The sequence below is a fragment of the Drosophila sulfurigaster genome, chromosome 3 (genome assembly GCF_023558435.1).
Source record: "Drosophila sulfurigaster albostrigata strain 15112-1811.04 chromosome 3, ASM2355843v2, whole genome shotgun sequence".
Lineage (NCBI taxonomy): Eukaryota > Metazoa > Arthropoda > Insecta > Diptera > Drosophilidae > Drosophila > Drosophila sulfurigaster.
This window is the reverse complement of record NC_084883.1, coordinates 5,205,708-5,223,594: the sequence shown is the minus strand read 5'-3', so window position 1 is coordinate 5,223,594 and position 17,887 is coordinate 5,205,708. Positions and strand designations below refer to the sequence as shown.

The 17,887-nt window shown below is 36.9% G+C and overlaps 3 protein-coding genes across 4 annotated transcripts; 1 reads left to right on the top strand and 2 right to left on the bottom strand.

The window, feature by feature from the left end:
* Nucleotides 1-934: 934 nt before the first annotated feature.
* Nucleotides 935-3,019, bottom strand: LOC133840738 (ubiquitin-associated domain-containing protein 1). Its single transcript, XM_062272766.1, has 5 exons — nt 2,882-3,019; nt 2,331-2,820; nt 1,940-2,275; nt 1,581-1,884; nt 935-1,517 (listed from the first exon to the last, which is right to left on the bottom strand). The coding sequence occupies exons 1-5, from the start codon at nt 2,908-2,910 to the stop codon at nt 1,369-1,371; spliced, it is 1,308 nt and encodes a 435-aa protein (XP_062128750.1). The 5' UTR covers nt 2,911-3,019; the 3' UTR covers nt 935-1,368.
* A 1,064-nt stretch (nt 3,020-4,083) lies between these two features.
* LOC133840737 (poly(A) polymerase beta) lies at nt 4,084-9,983 on the top strand. The gene is given in 8 exon segments (XM_062272765.1): nt 4,084-4,809; nt 5,504-5,669; nt 5,742-6,486; nt 6,555-6,751; nt 6,818-7,678; nt 7,755-8,601; nt 9,268-9,384; nt 9,448-9,983. Coding segments are annotated over 5 exon segments (2,634 nt in total). The 5' UTR covers nt 4,084-4,809; nt 5,504-5,669; nt 5,742-5,762; the 3' UTR covers nt 9,273-9,384; nt 9,448-9,983.
* A 4,991-nt stretch (nt 9,984-14,974) lies between these two features.
* Nucleotides 14,975-17,887, bottom strand: LOC133844268 (uncharacterized). Of its 2 annotated transcripts, none has more exons than XM_062278185.1 (4): nt 17,708-17,887; nt 16,555-16,736; nt 15,591-15,763; nt 14,975-15,530 (listed from the first exon to the last, which is right to left on the bottom strand). In XM_062278185.1, the coding sequence occupies exons 1-4, from the start codon at nt 17,712-17,714 to the stop codon at nt 15,110-15,112; spliced, it is 783 nt and encodes a 260-aa protein (XP_062134169.1). In that variant the 5' UTR covers nt 17,715-17,887; the 3' UTR covers nt 14,975-15,109. The 2 variants fall into 2 exon arrangements, with proteins under 2 accessions (XP_062134169.1, XP_062134167.1); XM_062278183.1 differs by lacking the exon at nt 17,708-17,887 and adding an exon at nt 16,794-17,008.

The following is a 17,887-nucleotide window of genomic DNA, read 5'->3' as shown; positions in this document are numbered from 1 at the left end:
TTTTGACCTATTGTTAAAACTTTGTGATAGGATAAAGTTAAATAAAGAACTAGATATTGATATATTGTGAAATAGTGTCTGACAAAAATATATTAAATTTGTTCCTAAACATGTACAACCAGCGGAGAGAGAGTCTGTCAATCGACTAACATCCCAAATATTTCTTGGGCATTACGAGTATTAGTTTAAGTAGGTAAAATGGGTAACAACTCTTTTTCCTAATCTCGCGTAACTCTGTGCTTATTTTTACATTTTTATTTTACCTGTTAATATCATAAAAGTGTGACAGATGGTGTCTGCAAAAATTTGCAAATATTTTATGACCGATGGAATTTTTACTTCTACGCAAAATATATATATTACCCAAAAAATTAAGACACCATAATTTTACCTGATCTTTTTTTAATCCGTTCTAAGGAAGAAATAACCAGATGTCACCAGGTGGGCAGCTGTCATCCCAGTTTAATCTTAGCTAGCCAGGTACAAAGAAATATCGCGAATCCAGCGAAAGATTTAAGTCAATTACATTAAATTAATTAATGTAAACTATAATAATTAAACATATTTTTCCTTTGAAACTTTCAAGACTTATTATTTTTTGTATAAAAACTAATTTATTTGCTTATTACTTAAATAATAATTATAATGATAAAATACAATAATTGTTTTACAAAATAATACTTGACGCTCGGTTGCAATTTACCTTTTTTCACTCTATATTCTTCAAATGGCCAACAACTTTATTGTAATCATCGATCAAATGATTCAATCACTCATGAAGTTTAAAAAAGTATCGAGTTAATATTTTAGTTGTTAGATTTGCAAATTGTGCGAGTTTCCGATAGATGTATAATGCTATATAAAAGCTAAGATCTTGACTAGAACTAGATGATTTATAAATATATATGTATATGTAATTGATTTTAATAGGCTAGTTTATGCTTTTCGTACTGATCGGTAAGCGTTTCACGATTTGCAGCCCGTGCTCGAAGCGAAGCGTTTTGCATCTTTGGCATGGTGCAAATTATTTCAATTTGTTTATTGTAGTTTTTGGTTTTGTTCTTGTTTTGTTGTTTCTGTGTCTGTTAGACTACAAAAATATCTTCTTCTAGGCTCCAATGCGGGCTTAATTCTAACTATGCACGTTACGTACCTAAATATGTGTGTGAGTGAGTGTATATATTTATATATACAAATATATATATGGCTACATACATGTATATGTAACGATTGATTTGCGTACATAGATGTATATGTAAATGATGTTGATGTATGTATGTGAATGCATGTTATCTATATATAGTAAATAGAATTTGGTTAATATCAATAATATAAAGCCACTTTGATAATGCGTCGATCGTAGTCGGATCACCAGCGATTCACATAGAACTGATTGATGCCCATCACATGCTTCTCCTCGTGGTACTTTTGCAGGATATGTGTGATGACCGAGGTGGTATCATTATCGCCGCGCCACACTCGAATAGCATTCTCATTCTCCAGTATGGCCAGAAAGGCTAAAACATACAAATAAGAAAATGTAATTAACGCATTCAATTAGCTATAAATTAGAACTTTACCCAAAAAGGTCTTTGGATTGCTGAGTGTAAGTTGGACTTGCGGCATTTCGAGAATGACTTTTAGTATGGGGGAATCGGATGCTAAACCTTCGCGCAGCTCTATAACGCTACCAGACCGATTATCGCAAAGCCAATCGCAGGCGGAGGCCTTGTTGTTTCCTGTCTTCTTAAGCGCCGAGATGACGGCATTCTCCTCGAAGCCCATCTCGGTTAGTGACTCGATGAGCTCCTCATTTGGCGGCGTATCGCGATGGCTGTAAATTCGAACGATTTGCATCAGAGCGGCGGTATTTTCAACGGTTTCCTAGAACGTCATAGTTATAGCATAAGGAGTATTCAATTTATATTTATATAGTTACATTATTGGTCACAATTGTTGAGGGCGATATGGATGAGAGACTGCGCTGCATATTCATCACAGTCGGCTGATTGGGATCCTCTTCCCGCTGATTCTGTATCAGCCACTCCAAGGTGGTGGAGTAAACACCATTGTTGGACCTTAATGCCTGCTCAGCAATCTCACGCGTAAAACCCATGTCCACCAAGCACTGCAGAGTGTCCGCTTGGTGATTACGTCTATTGACCAGACGCTGCTTCAACATGGCTATCAGACGTGGCGCAAATGGACCAGCGCCAATGATTGCTGCCGATGCCTGAGCCAACGAGATGAGAACCTTGCGCACATCATACTGAATCTGTACAAATATTATATGTATTAGCTACAATTTGCTGGTGAATGGCAACACTCACATTCGACTGCTGGAAGATCTCATTGATATCGATGATGGGCAGAGAGTTTGTGTTATTCTGCACAAAGCGCGTGGCGCTCTCGAGTAGCGCATCATTGGGTCCGGGAACCTCGCGAGTACGCGTCACAGTTTGGGGCAGCGTATTGCGGCGTGGCGATAGAATGAAGGTCTCATTGTTGCGTACACACAGCTGGGCGAGTGTCTGGGATTCGTTAAGCTCGCTTCCAAAGTATTCAGCACGATAGAGTCGATAGCGTGGATTCAAATGCCGGACATCGGGTGCAAATAACTGTATGGAGTCGGGATCGTCGCTCAGCTCGAGGATGACTTCGCTCTTGAGGTCATTAAGTCGCTTGTTGATGTCCGTCTTGAAGATGAGCACACGGGAACTGGGACAGATGACGCGAACGGTGATTGTCTCACCCGCCTTCGATGCATCCGGATCCGCCACAATTGTAGACGATGCTGACGTGAGTCTCGTTTGGGTTTTGCTGTAGTTCAAAGTTAAAGCATTTTAATAGGGGGATAGCAAAAGGGAGCCACATTACTTACCGTAGAAACAAACTGCGCAGTTTTTGCATAGTTTGTTTTGATTAATTCCAGTTGTTAATTATGTTTTGATTTGGATGATGTTGCGTTAATCCAACGGAGAATTTCGAAACGTAAAAAACTATTTCACAACATTCAATTAAACACTTGGCAACTTACGCATTCGCCTGCTCCGCCTTCCGCATCGATTCCTGCTGCAGCTGCAACTCCAACTGAATGCGTCGCCTCCTTGCCGGCGATGGAGTTCGCAACACGCAATTTCCACCACCGACGACGCCACCGTCTGTCTGCGTTTCCATTTCGGTGGTATGCACTTGCACCATGGAGCCAGAGACGCCGCTGCCCAGACTAAGATTGCTCTCGGCATCGCTGCCGCTGCTTGTTGTGGTTGGAGCAGCGCTGCTGTTGCGGGCGCTATGATTGGAATTGGTCTCGGTTTCCGTATCGGTGCCGCGTTGCTTGTTGCGCGCCAGCCACTTTGCGCGCTTCTCGTTGAACTTCTCGCGCATCCAGGGTATCATGTTGTGGCTGCCATTTATTGTTTTTCAATTGAATTTACATTGTTTCCGTTTTTTGCAGTTTTACAATTACCCCAACAATATACAAATACATCGCTCAGCTGTTGGCAGCGTTGCCACATCTGTGCAACTGTTGTGGATTGCATTTAAACTATGTAAAAATCGGATAGTTAAAATAAATAACAAATGTTATCTACAAAATGAGATAAATACATGTTTATTAATTGCACTGTCAATGCAAAAATATCCGATTTGAATTATCTTAAACAAGCTTTGTGGATTGCATTTTTTGTACTCTTTATAAAATACTTTTTACCCACAATTTGGGAAAAATACATTTTTGGTATATTACTTGCGGTAACATATCCATCTTTGCTATGTCTATATTCGTATGAAGAACAATGTGCACTTTTAAAAAGAATTTGTTTTTATTATTGCAAAACTGAACACTGTTTAAAGGAAGTGCTATAAAATTAGTCAAATGCTCTTGCGGCTCTACAACTTCTTAGAGAAACAAAGAAGCCATCGTAATTCAAAAAGCTGCGCCGCAATGTTTGAGCTTTTGTGCCACCACTAAAAAAGTGTAACCAAGCTTTTAATAGCAGATGCTGGTATATTTATCATAGAAAATAGTATATTTTGGAAGACAATTTGTGGTCACGCTGCTTTCTTTTCTCTTATCCACACAATTCGTATTGGTCGTTGCGGTTCTCGAGAATATATTAATTTGTAGAACGCGCAAATCAAACTGTAAAACGGAAAGCAAAAATGTCGAATACACACTAAAATCCAAACGCAATTTCATCAATGCAGTGTCCGTGTTTTCATCATCTTAATATGTTGTGTGTGCATACGTAGTATGTCGTTGTACAAGCAATTGAATGAAAAGTGAATTTTGTTTTGCATGGCGTGCGTCAGTCTGCAAGCGAGTTCGAGTCACGTAGCATAAAAGAAGCAAGCCAGAGAAAGAAAAAACGTAAAAAACGAGTGTTACATGTGGGTATAGAAGAGAGAATCGGAATCTGATATGAAAGCAATGAAGGAGATACCGCGCGAATAAAACACAAATCGCGACACAATTATAACAAAACACGAGTATACAGGAAAAAGTGCATGAAAAAGCCGGAACGGAAGGCAGCTCAACGAACGACTCAAATGAATGGGCCTAAACACTCGTACGCTGCCAAAATACATACATACATACTACCTACATACACATACATGTGTATGTATACACACATGCATACAAAACACCACACGCATACATTTACGCCGCCAGCACCACAACCACCATTGCAACTACCTAAGACGCAACAACTTCGTGCATATAACTGAACTTCAATTTTAAAGCCGAAACCTTAGCTTAGCCGAAGAACTACACGACAGCAACAACAACAACACGAAGAAGCGCAGGTAGGTAAAAGCCGCCGTTAGCCGAAATTCCTAGTCTCAAATCGTATATAAGCGGTTCACATTTCTTTAACACACATCAATCGTGTTTAAGAACTCTAATTGTGCGTGTGGGTGCGTGACAACTACAACCAGTGAGCGTAAGTTTTTTTGGTTTTGATTTCGCTTTGCGCTCTCTATTGCGTATATGTATATCAGAGTCCATGTGTGGGTGTCTATCTGATTTGTGATTCCGTTTTGATACGCATTTTTGCTGTTGCTCTTTGTTTATGTTTGTAACGTATCGACAATTAGCTTGCACTTTTCTTTCTCCACATTCTCGAAAACGAAAAACAATATTTACGCATTTGTTTATTTGTGAGCAACAGAAGAACAACAATTTGCCGTTACGAATGTGCATTGAGCGCTATTCAGTGTTGTCACTCTAGCTGTTTTATCGATAGATAAATTTTAGCTGTTTTTCCGATTATTAACAAAAAACTCAACACTTGTTAGCATTTCTTGCGCTTTTTACTTTCATCTTGTTTGTTTATATTATTTGTATTTGCGAAATATCTTATCTTGCAATTTTTGCTGACACGGAGAAGTGATAAAATTCCGACAAGCAAAACTGTCGGAAGTATTTTGATTTGCACCAATTTTAGCAGCTGAAGGCGAAGGACAAATAATAATACAAATCTTTTCATTTCTATTGCAGCATTTTATTATTGTGCGCAGCGACAACAAGCAACATAAATAATTCCATTTATTGCTACTACAAGTAGCAGAAGCAACAGCAACAACCAACAACAGCACCAGGCAAATTAAATACTAAGATATTAAAATACTACAAATACAAAAGGATAATTTGTAAGACTAGTTAGGTAAGTAATCATATTTAATCATATTCATCCATCAACAGCATATTAAGATATATCCCTTCATCTCTCTTACAGTAATTAAAACTAAGAATCGACATGTGGAATTCCGAACCAACACGCCAGCAGCACCAACCACACAATGGCAATACTACCTCGGGCGGCGCGCAGCCAGCCAAACAATTGGGCATGACATCGGCCATTAGCTTGGCAGAACCGCGACCAGAAGATCTGCTGCGTACGGAGGAGCTGAGCAAATCGCTGGAGCCATACAAGGTGTTTGAGAGCCAGGATGAGCTTAATCATCGCATGGAAATCCTGGCCAAATTGAATACACTGGTCAAGCAGTGGGTCAAAGATATATCCGTTAGCAAGAACATGCCCGAGGCAGCAGCCGAGAAGCTGGGCGGCAAAATCTATACATTTGGGTCGTATCGACTGGGTGTGCATCATAAGGGTGCTGATATTGATGCCCTCTGTGTGGCACCGCGCAACATTGAGCGCACCGATTACTTCCAAAGCTTCTTTGAGGTGCTGAAGAAACAGCCCGAGGTCACCGAATGCCGTTCGGTTGAGGAGGCCTTTGTGCCGGTCATTAAAATGAACTTTGATGGCATCGAGATCGATTTACTATTTGCACGTTTATCGCTCAAAGAAATACCCGATGACTTTGATCTGCGCGACGATAATCTGCTCAAGAATCTTGATCCTCGTTCGGTGCGCAGTCTTAACGGCTGCCGTGTCACTGACGAGATTCTCGCTTTGGTGCCCAATATTGAAAACTTTCGTCTAGCATTACGCACCATCAAATTATGGGCCAAGAGTAAGTATTAACATCTTAAAAATATTTTGATACATCCGAAACTAACATACAATTCTCTTATTTTTTAGAGCATGGCATCTATTCCAACTCCTTGGGCTATTTCGGCGGTGTGACCTGGGCAATGCTAGTGGCACGTACCTGCCAGCTTTATCCAAATGCTGCAGCTGCTACCTTGGTGCACAAGTTCTTTTTGGTATTCTCGCGCTGGAAGTGGCCCAACCCCGTCTTGCTAAAGCATCCCGATAACGTCAACCTGCGTTTCCAGGTAAGTTACAACAGCCGTTTTTCTATCGTGATATATTCTAAATATGGTCTTTTCTTTTATAAACAGGTTTGGGATCCACGTGTCAACGCTTCGGATCGTTATCATTTGATGCCAATTATAACACCCGCATATCCACAGCAAAACTCCACATTCAATGTGTCCGAGTCTACGAAGAAGGTCATATTGACCGAATTTAACCGTGGCATGAGCATCACGGATGAAATCATGCTGGGACGCGTCAGCTGGGATCGTCTTTTCGAGGCGCCCAGCTTCTTCTACAGATATCGTCACTTTATTGTGCTGCTTGTTAACTCACAAACAGCCGATGATCATTTGGAGTGGTGCGGTCTCGTTGAGTCCAAGGTGCGCCTGCTCATTGGCAATCTTGAGCGCAATCCTCACATTGCACTTGCCCATGTCAATCCAAAAAGTTTCGAGCTAAAGAAAGGCGTTGGCGGTAACAATTCACAAAACAACAGCGGCAACGAAGACGAACTGAAGCAACAGCAGCAGCAGCCATCTCACGCCGCAATCACAACTTCACCATTCTGTTCACTTTGGTTCATTGGGCTCGAATTCGAGCGTTCCGAGAACCTCAACATTGACCTCACCGAGAGCATACAAAACTTCACCGAGCATGTCATCATGCATGGCGTCAACATCAAAATGCTGAAGGAGGGCATGGCTATCGATGCGCGCCATGTCAAGCGCAAACAACTATCGCTCTATCTTGATTCAGACTTCCTCAAACGTGAGCGCAAGTCGATGGAGAGTCACAACACTTTTAACAACACTCTAATGGCCAATCGCAAGCGCCTCTCCACAGAGCTAGCACAGTCACAAGAACCGTCACCCACAGGCCAAGCTACTGGCGGCAATCATCGTGGACGTGAAAGCGGTGCCAAAGTGCATCGACTTAGCGAGTCGGTGAGTTGTGTGCGAAATCGATTAGTTAAATAAAATATGAATATATATAATTAAACATTATTAATTTTGTAAGTAGTTAACTGAGGACAATTCAAATGCCTCCAGCGATATGGGCGGTACAACACCAAACACTCCAACAGCAGCGCAAATGAATGCGCCCAGCTTCAAAGCAACTGGTAAAAATGGTGCTGATAGCAGCAGCTGCATGGATACAACAGATCAGGCAGGGATTCAAAATAATGGTAGCAACAACAATAGCGGCGGCGGCAGTAGCAGCAGCAGCAACAACAACAGTGCTACTAGTAACAATAACAATAACAAAAATACAACCACAGCCGAGGTGGCATGCTCGTGACAACCGCCAATGCCACAAGCAGCACAGCATCAGCATACGCCACAGCCACAGTCACAACAGCAGCCAGCGCCGCCACCGCAGTCATCGTCGTCTTCACACCATCATCATCATAAGTTTCGCAAGAACAACAATGCGGCTGCAGCGGCTGCGTCTAATAGCATTTTCAACCAGCGTTCAATACTGCATGCAACTTCGAGTCTATCGGCTGCTTTAAGCATAACGGGACATAAGCGCAAGCAAGCATCAACCACAACAGCAGCAACAGTGACGGCAACAACAACAGCAGTAGCAGCGGCAACATTTGCTGCTTCTAACAGCAATAAAAATGGCAACAGTGGCAGCAACGTTGGCGGTGGCGGCAACAATGCAAATTTATGCTATTACATTGATGACGACGATGACAACAACCAACAGAATCAACAACAGCAACAACCACCTACACAAAAAACACAGAAACAGCAACTTCAGCAACAACAACAGCAACCGCATGTCGTTGCCAGAACTAATATGCCATCTGCAACAACATCGGCAGCAACAGCAGCCGCAGCAGCGGCACCGACAATTTCTTGTAAGTCATTTAAATGTCTTTCATTCCTTTCCTCTATTTGTATTTGTGATAAGACTGTCCTATGTTAAACTTTCCTTTACTCTACGATTGACTTAAAAATTTATTTTTAAAAATAAACAAAACTAGTATATGATAACAACATGGTTCCTGGTCCAGATGAAAATCAGAAATACCAAGTACAAATGCATTTTAGATTAAATAAAATTTTATTAAAATAAAAAAGAAAAAGCAAACAACTTTTGAATATTTTAGTTTTTAATATAGGGATCTTAACTTTCCAATATATATAAACAATTACTTTTTAGAAGAAACTATAATATTTTATAAACGACGATTGCAATTGAAAAAAATTATAAAATAATAAAAACAAAAAAAATTTAAATTAAAAATCTTAACTTTTTCATATATAAAAATTACTTTTTAGAAGAAACTACAATACTTTATAAACGACAATTGCAATTGAAATAAATTTTAAACTTATAAATTTGAAATTAAAAAAATTGTATGAATTTCTATTTGTTTGACTGTTAAGCAAGATGCAGTTACAGATTTAGAAAAACAGCTTTCTTTACAATATTAATAAAATAACTAACTTAATTAAATACGCTTATATACTCTCCTTATCTGTAATAATTGGTAAAACTGTGTAATTTTCTTTATTTACAGTGTAAAAAGCTTTTACATCTACCATTAAGGAGTAGTTTTCATAGTTAACCTACACATTGATTTCCTTTGGCATTGATGCCCCTACTGAATGGAATCCCAAATATTTTATACAAAACGGTAAGAATACAATAAATAGTTTTATTTTTAATGTTTCTAATTAAATTATTCTTCATCCTGCAGGTTTCCATTTTAAGCCTGGAGAATATTGTTTTATTTTTAATCTTTCTTCAACCAATCTGCGTTCAAACGCAAAAAAATATACCATAGATAGAGGACAACAATAACGACAACAACAAACAAACAAAAGCGATTCACAACTTTATGATCGTCAGAAGAAAGCATTTCGCTAACATTTGTCTTAATGTTTTCTCCCCAATAATATTGTTGTACATCTTTTTTACTTCCCACAGCTGGTATGAGAAGAGTGGCGTAAAAGAATGGGAGAAAGAGAGGAAGTATAAGAAGAAAGTGTAACGGTGAGAGCGCTGATAGCAGCAGAACAACAAAATGAAAGAAACAATTGAATTAAAACTATGACACGAAGAATATCTACTTATGAATTTTAGAATCTATTTCTATCTTTCTTTTAATTTCATATTGTTTTCAATATTTGTTTTCTTCTTCTTCTAGTTGTACCCTGAAAATTTGAAACAATTATGTTCGTTTTTCTAAGAAAAGATAACTGAAAAAAGGTAATAACAAAAAATATATAATTGAAATGAAAATATTGATTTAATTTTACCAAATAAACAATAAAATAAAAAAACAAATAGCGAAAGCTACAAAAAAAAACCAAACTTTGTTTTTATTTTGGATGGTTATGGATTCACAACGGGCAATACTATTTTCCGTAGAGACTGTGCAGAAGAGCGTTTATAAGTCCTTCGATTTTAAAGCAGGACTTTGCACAATAAAAAAATTTCAAAACTGCATACATTTCTGGAATTTCTAAACGGGAAAAACCTTTACATATAACATATTTTATACCATAGGCATTTACATTTCCGGTAAAGATGAATATTTAAGTAATATTTTAAAGTTGAAGTATGCTTAAATCAAAAAACCTGGAGAGTATTACAAATTAAATATATCAAATAAAAACTGTATTCCCTTTACTCTTAATGCCCTTCAATAAACCAATGTTTCGTTTATACGTTTTCATTATTTATAAAAATACTCATGTTGAACACAAATCTGTATTAGTATATCAAATTATTTTAAAATGTTGAATATGAAAACCACGAAATGTAAAAAGTAAATACAATTAAGATATTTTAAGAAATCACAAACATTTATTTCACTATGAGTGTAACCCATTCTTCGAGCTGTAAATCAATTTTTAATTATTGCTTAATTTTATGAAATTTTTTAAAAATAAAAAGTTATTTAAAATTATGTTTCACGGATTTTTTATTGCATACTTTATTACTATGTTTGCATATTTCGATTTTAAAGGTGTTATAAGACATATTTAAGTTTTTAACTATGTATATTTCGTACATTTCCTCACAATCAATAACAAGAAAAATAAAAACTTGTTGCTTACCAAGATAGTAAAAAATATTTTCTATAGCAATTTATTTTTATGATATTGGAGGAAAATAATAAAATAAATTGCTTAGTTTGAATGGCTTACAGTTACGAGTAATATTATATGATCCGATTAACAATTTTGAAAAATGTTCATCTAAATTCATGTGGGTTTTACCCACAGAAAATAATTACCCCTGGATAAAATACACTTCTATCAACGTTTCATTTTAATACATCGATTCTTATAGTGGTTTGTATTGACTTAAAACAATGATCACAAAGAATAATAAGTAACCTGGCGGCTATTTTATTAAGCTAAGCAAATACTGTGTTTTCAAAACGATATGAGTTGTTTGTTCACGAAATTGTCACAAATGCGATGCCTAATTCCTAATAAAATTGCGTGATTGTGTCACCAATCGTGCCACCAGAAAAATAGTTTTCACTGATCTTTGTGATACTCTAGAATGTAAGTATTGTATTGTCAATCATGTCAATCATATTTTGTTATCGTGGAACTCATCAGTTAAGCTAAATCGTTGCCCAAGGCGTTCTCTCTATCCATTCACACCTTCAATATTGTCCGAAAACGCTTTATAATATTTTCATTTTTCGGCTACTAAATAATTGAAGATATTAAAATAAACGAAACCTTCATAAAATTCATAAAATTTGCGATCGGAATACCTTTAAATTACAATTTTTAAATCCCGGGAATTAAATTATAAATTACAGAGGCGTAGAGTACAGTCGACCAAGCCAAAGAATTTAAGGTCTCAACAGAAACTGATCGGAGATCACATACCGCTACTGGATTGATTAACTTCTGTCATGAACGTAATCTTCACCAAATCAATCAATTTCGCGATTGAAATTCTTCGAAATTAAAGTTGTACAATTTTTGACTGCTCTTATGTGTTCTGAATTTATTTCACTTAAGATCTATGTTGTGAATAATTAATTAATTAATTAATCAATTCAGCCAAGAATATGTAGTCTTTTTCAGTACAGACTGATAATCATTTCTACGATAAAGATGATGCTTCTTGCGATCACTTCTATTTTAGTCTATTATGTCAGTAATTAGTTAATCAAATACCAGCACAAAGCACTTTAAAAGAGCAAAAGTGAATGAGAAGAACTCGAGAAGCATTCAACGAGAATGCAAAATATTCAACAGGTGGCCGCATTTACAGAGGCGTAAAGTACAGTTGACCAAACCGAACAAGGACTTCAAGGTCTCAACAGAAGCTGATCAGAGATCACATACCGCATAGTTGCGTGAAAGTACAGTCAGCTTAAAAGCAGCCAGACAGGATTTAGTTGTAAGCAAGGACGATGGTAGCCGAACGTTGTCGAACTTCGGACTAACTGACCAATTAAGCAATCGGTCCTTTTGGTGATCCTTTTTTGGGAAACACACCTAATTGCACTTCTGCGAATTTCCCTATGCGCGACACAGCTGCGCGTTTTTACCCGGAATCTATGTACTCGGCATTTAATCCGTTTATGACCACGGATTAAGTTGCAAAATTTTCACAAAGGTTCACGCGAATTCCGTGGAAAGCGCCGAAGCCCGCAGGTAAAACACGCTAATCCACGACCCGAAAGGACCGTTAGTCGGCCCAGGTATGCCCGGCCGATGGGTATATAAGATCGGGTCACTGTCAGCTAGATCATCAGTCAACAGCTCAGTGTCAGTGGGTAAACGTCTCTAGATCTTAAGCGAGAGAGAAATAAGCAACTCATACATTATATGGTAAACTTTGTTCAGTTTTGCCAACTTGTGTGCATCACTGGGTGAAGTTTGTCGTATAATCGTAAGGCGCCAACGAAAAGTGAAGAATTCAAAATAAGTATAGGTCATAGCTCTGCTTTTGGGGTGCATTTTGTTCAGTTATGTTCAATACAATAATACATCACTGGGCAAAGTGTGTCTCAAAATTGCAGCTACAAGACGCAGCAATTTGAGTGTGAGTGCATTTGTGATAATAAACCAATAATTTTAAAATTAAATGGCGATTGTCGGTATGGTCGCTTTTTAAGCAGCATCGGCAAAGTGACTAGACCGAACACTCGTGCTATAATTTTAAAATGTTCAACAATGTTAACTAGAAAGGACACTAATAGTTCGAAATGGAGGTTGCAATTAGTTTCTTTGGTCGTCCAGCCTTAGGTGACTTTTGCGATCATAAAGCTAGACAACCATTGAAGTTCGTTGTGGCAAGCGCAGCACTACAAGTTTCAAAGAAAATAAATATTAAAAACAATAAAGATCTATGGGTCATGCGCTAAAAGGAACGATCGTTGTGATATGCGTTCAACTCATCGTTACATATCACAGTGATTTTCCTTTATAGCGCGTGTTTAATCCCGATATTCAGCAATTCGAAAAACTATTCAGTTTCTCTTCAACGCCTTTAAAGTAGAGGGAATAGTCGCTGTGCTGTATGTTCAAAGCACTCTCTATATCACAGTGGCTGTTCTTTTTGTATATAAATGGCCTGGCAACACATCAAATTTAATAATAATAACAGTATTTTTCGTGTGGGAGCTTTTCATCTTGTGTTTAACCAAAGGGAACTGTTGCTGCTGATATATTTTATACAATTATCTATATCACAGTGGCTGTTCTTTTTGGTTGCTCTACATGTTGCAACATATTTTTAACAAAGTTTCTTCATATTTTGTGTTATTTTAAGTTTACAAAATTGTTTAAAAGAAAGGGAACTTTCGCTGTTGATGTAGTATAATTTTAAACAACTTATATCACAGTGGCTGTTCTTTTTCATTTAAACATATTTCAACAATATTTTTATAAAAATTTGTATATTGTATATAAAAAAATAAACAATTATATTAATAGTAAAATATTAAATTAATTATTAAATAGAAAACATGTTTGTGTATTTTATATAAACAACAAAATAAACAATTACATTACTTACAAAACGAAAGCACGTATTTTTATTTTTCAATTCGATTAACACGGTGCTGTATAATTTGAGTTGCAACTGCGGGAAACTACCGCAAAACATGTTGCAACGTGTTTTGCCTAACGAAATGGTAACATAAAAAGGCAAATGTGGGGATAGGGGGCGTGGCCATGCGAATTGACATTCATTGACAGCCTCCACCTACCTGAATAACAAGCACATAAACTAAGTATTACGGCTAAAATGAATGCCAATAGCGTTGCTATTGTCGCTACCACAATGCTGCATGGCTGCATGTGGCACTCACATTGTAACTGTCCAACGGAATGGGAAGAGGAAACTAAACGCCGGAAAAACGAATAAAATGTTGTGCCCGTCTCTAACTTCAAGGGCTTTAAAACGGTTTATTAGCTTTATACAATAGTTGAATTACTTCAAATATCGTAGTATCCTAAAATAGTTTATAAATATTTTTTATGTTTCACTAATAAAATTATCAACCGTATTAAAAAAAAATAAAATTAGCACAACTTTAACGGGTTGAGAGTTTTTGATGACAAAGCATATGTTTCATTGATAAAACTTGCTTAACGGCCTCAACTGAAACACACTACAATTGGGCGATGGAGAAAAAACATTAAAGCAGCCAGTTTGTTCCGTTATTATGAATTGTTAAGAAATGTATTTTCACGGACTTGAAAAAAGCACACACCAAAATAAAACAGGTTGCAAAAAATGGTGTGGCCGCTAAAAAAAAACGCAACATATTATTAAATAAGAAGAACGTAAAAACAAAAGCTATTGCAGCTTGTGTGCATATGGGTAATTATATGACAATTTTAAAAAAGGAAAGGTTATTCTTATAGATCTGGATTAGCTCTATATTTAGAGCAAAGCATGATTTTAGGAACTCTTTCTGTTTTACGATAAATTATATAATTTTTTGGCTTGAATGCGAATCCTTCATTTTTGCAATTATCTACAGAAAAATAGTTCCAAAATTATTGTTATTATTAGAATAAAGTGCTAATCAAGAGTCTTTAATCAAAATTAAAATATATTTTGGTATATGTGTTTTCACTTTTCGCCCATATCTTAAAATTGTTCTAGTTTCATACATGAGAAAAGAATTCCACTTAGTAATTTTTAAATACAAACTATGGAAATTTGGTTACCAAGTACTTAGTGGCTGCTTAACGAAACTAGCGTTAAGTCCAAGTGGAATGAGTATTCTGCTCTCGCGTTAAAATTACACTTATTTAATTTATTTAGCAAAAACATTAATTTTTCAATATATAGAATATTTATAATATCTAGCTGCCATCTTGCTTTTGAGACTTCAATGCATATTATGGAACAGACAACTTGAGCTGTTACTCTACTTTGCTGTCAAAGCGGTACAAATAATTTTCGGTCTTGATCTTGTCTCGCAGTTGTTTACGAGAAGTCAATTCGACGGCGGCGTTTGTGCCGTTGTGATCATGGAAGAATCCACAATATCGAGCAGGAACAAACAATTTGATCTCGCGTCGTTTCCTAAAGCGTTCCGTGACACTGAGGCTACATTGTTTGATGGCCGACACCTCGGCATGCATACATTTCCGACACATATCCTTATCGCTGGCAAAACTATGGAAATAATCACCGACAGGGCGTTGGTGACAAATTATGCATTGAGCTGCATTTGTAGGGCCACAGAAGATGGCAACCGCTGGCCAGATGATGCGACATGTCCCAAAAGCAGTTTCCATTTTCCAATTCGGATATTTCTTATGAATCGAATACGTTGAAGGTCTAAATATAAAATAATTTTGGTTATTATTTGGAATATCAAGATGTCGAAGGAACACTTACCCTGGAGTAACCCACTTTGGCTTTGGCACCACTTGCCTATCAAAGGTGTAGCCCGCTCGAAGGATCCATGGTGTGGCTTCATAGGTGCCCATGGGTGGAATTATTTGTTCACGGACAACGGGCAGACGAGGCATTTTATTAGCCAAAGCTGAGAAACCTGCATTGGAAGGGTACTGCAAGCGAAGATTGGAGAAATAGAGGAAAAGATGGAAATAATAACTCTAAAAAATGTTAATATCAGCTGATGATTTCATTCAAAGTAGAGTAGGAGTTGCCGGCAAAATGATTTTATAATTTAAAAAATGTTTTTTCAAAGTTTAAATTGGAGATAGAGATAACATATTACATATTATTAAATTGTATGTTAGCTAACATTATGTAAAATTATATCGAAAGATCGATACGTTTATCAAGCATCACTGTAAAATAAAAAGGCGATGTAACAACACGAAGCTCGCTCACTCTGGCTTTATTAATAATTATTAATACTAATTTAAAATGTTCTAGTTATCCCAAATTGGAAATTGAATTTGTTTTATTTTGTGAATGGAAAAGTACTATTAAGTAAGTATTAGTTTAATTGCTAATACTTATTACTTTATATTTTTGGTCAATTGAACCAATTGAATTGAAGAATAAATATACGTACTATATACATACGTACTAGTATTTTGAATTCAATATACATATATTTTAAGTCCTTAAGTTGAAAATGCATTTCTGATGAATTTGTTGCATTTACACTTAATTATACCAAACATAAATTTTTATTGCAATTTTTTTTAATTGAAAAATGTTCTGTGATTTTTTTGCAAGTCTAATCCACTGAAATCCAACTTTAATATTTATCTGTGTTTTCTTTCGAAACCAATCGTATTAATTGTAATGTAATTTTTAGTGTGATTGCCGAAGACATGTTCACCCTAATATGCAATGTACAAATCTAACTAGAAAATTTACCTACCTTAAATCCAATGGGCTTCGCACAATCATAATCAAGTGGACTGGGATGTGGACGTCCCTCCGGCAATTGTGACCTCATGAAGCTATTCATAAAGGGTCCGCTCGTGGGCATTACCTCACGATCCATAGTTGTGCCAAAGGCGACTTTTGGCAGCACCGGCGGGTTGACCACATACTCAAAGCCTGTAAAATACTGGATTACTCAATAAAGTAGTATAAGGATAACATTTAAAGTGTAACCTAGAGCTCTGACCCTCGCCAAGATCATGCGCGATTCAGAGCGCTGGCGACGCAGTTGCTCTCGTTCCTGGGCGTTTGGCTGACGTGCACGCATCGTAGACGACAGTCAGAAGTCGACTAAAGTCTGGTCTCTGAGCTGTCGATTGCTAACTGCGCTCTGGCTGTCTGCCTTTTGTTTTTGCCTGAAACTGTGGCATGGGGCACGCATGGCACGCACCTGCCCCATTACCATTTACACCTGCTATCAATAATAATCATCACAATGCGCGTTGTCGGTTTCAAAATCAATATGACAAACAAACTCAGCGTTTCCCCGCGAAATTAGCTAAGCGCCATTTTATTTCTATCGTCAGCGGAGTCTAGACAGAGTTTTACTTTCACTTCTCCCTTAAACTTTGACCTAGTTCAACTATAATAACTTGATTCCAATAGTGCAGAATATGTGGGTCGTATAGTGTCAGTGATTACGATAAAAAAAAAAGACTTATTATACTCGCATTTTGATTGAGTTTTCCATCAACTGCTGTCTGCTACAAATGACAGAAAAGTCGCGAAATATTAAAATGATTTGATGAATTCATGTGACTGCATATAAAATACGTTTAAACAGATTTGGTTAAGTGACACGTATATCTGTTGAGCGGATTGTAATTATAATTATTAATCAGCATGTCGCTGTAATCAACTTTTAAACAGAGATAAATATAATCACATTTAAATGGATTTAAGAATGTTGTCAATTGAGTGAAAATTGCAGCAGTTCTTTTATTAACAATTTAAAGCTTGAAATTTAAAGATGCGGCTTTTAAAAGCATTTAAAAACGTTGCCAATACCTGTAAACTAAGTGAAATTTGCAATAGTTTATTTTCACAATTTAAACGACAACTTTTATAAGATATTTGCCTTTACTTACCCTCCATGATTTCTGGTAATAAATTGAACACTCTAAATTTTCGCAAGTTCTGTGAGCAACAACCGAATCCGTATATCGCGATGTCTTGGCTTTGGCCAGTTAAAAGAAACTATAAAATAAACAATTGTGAAAAATGCTTGAAATGACAACTCAGTCGTAGGCATATCAATCTATAATGAA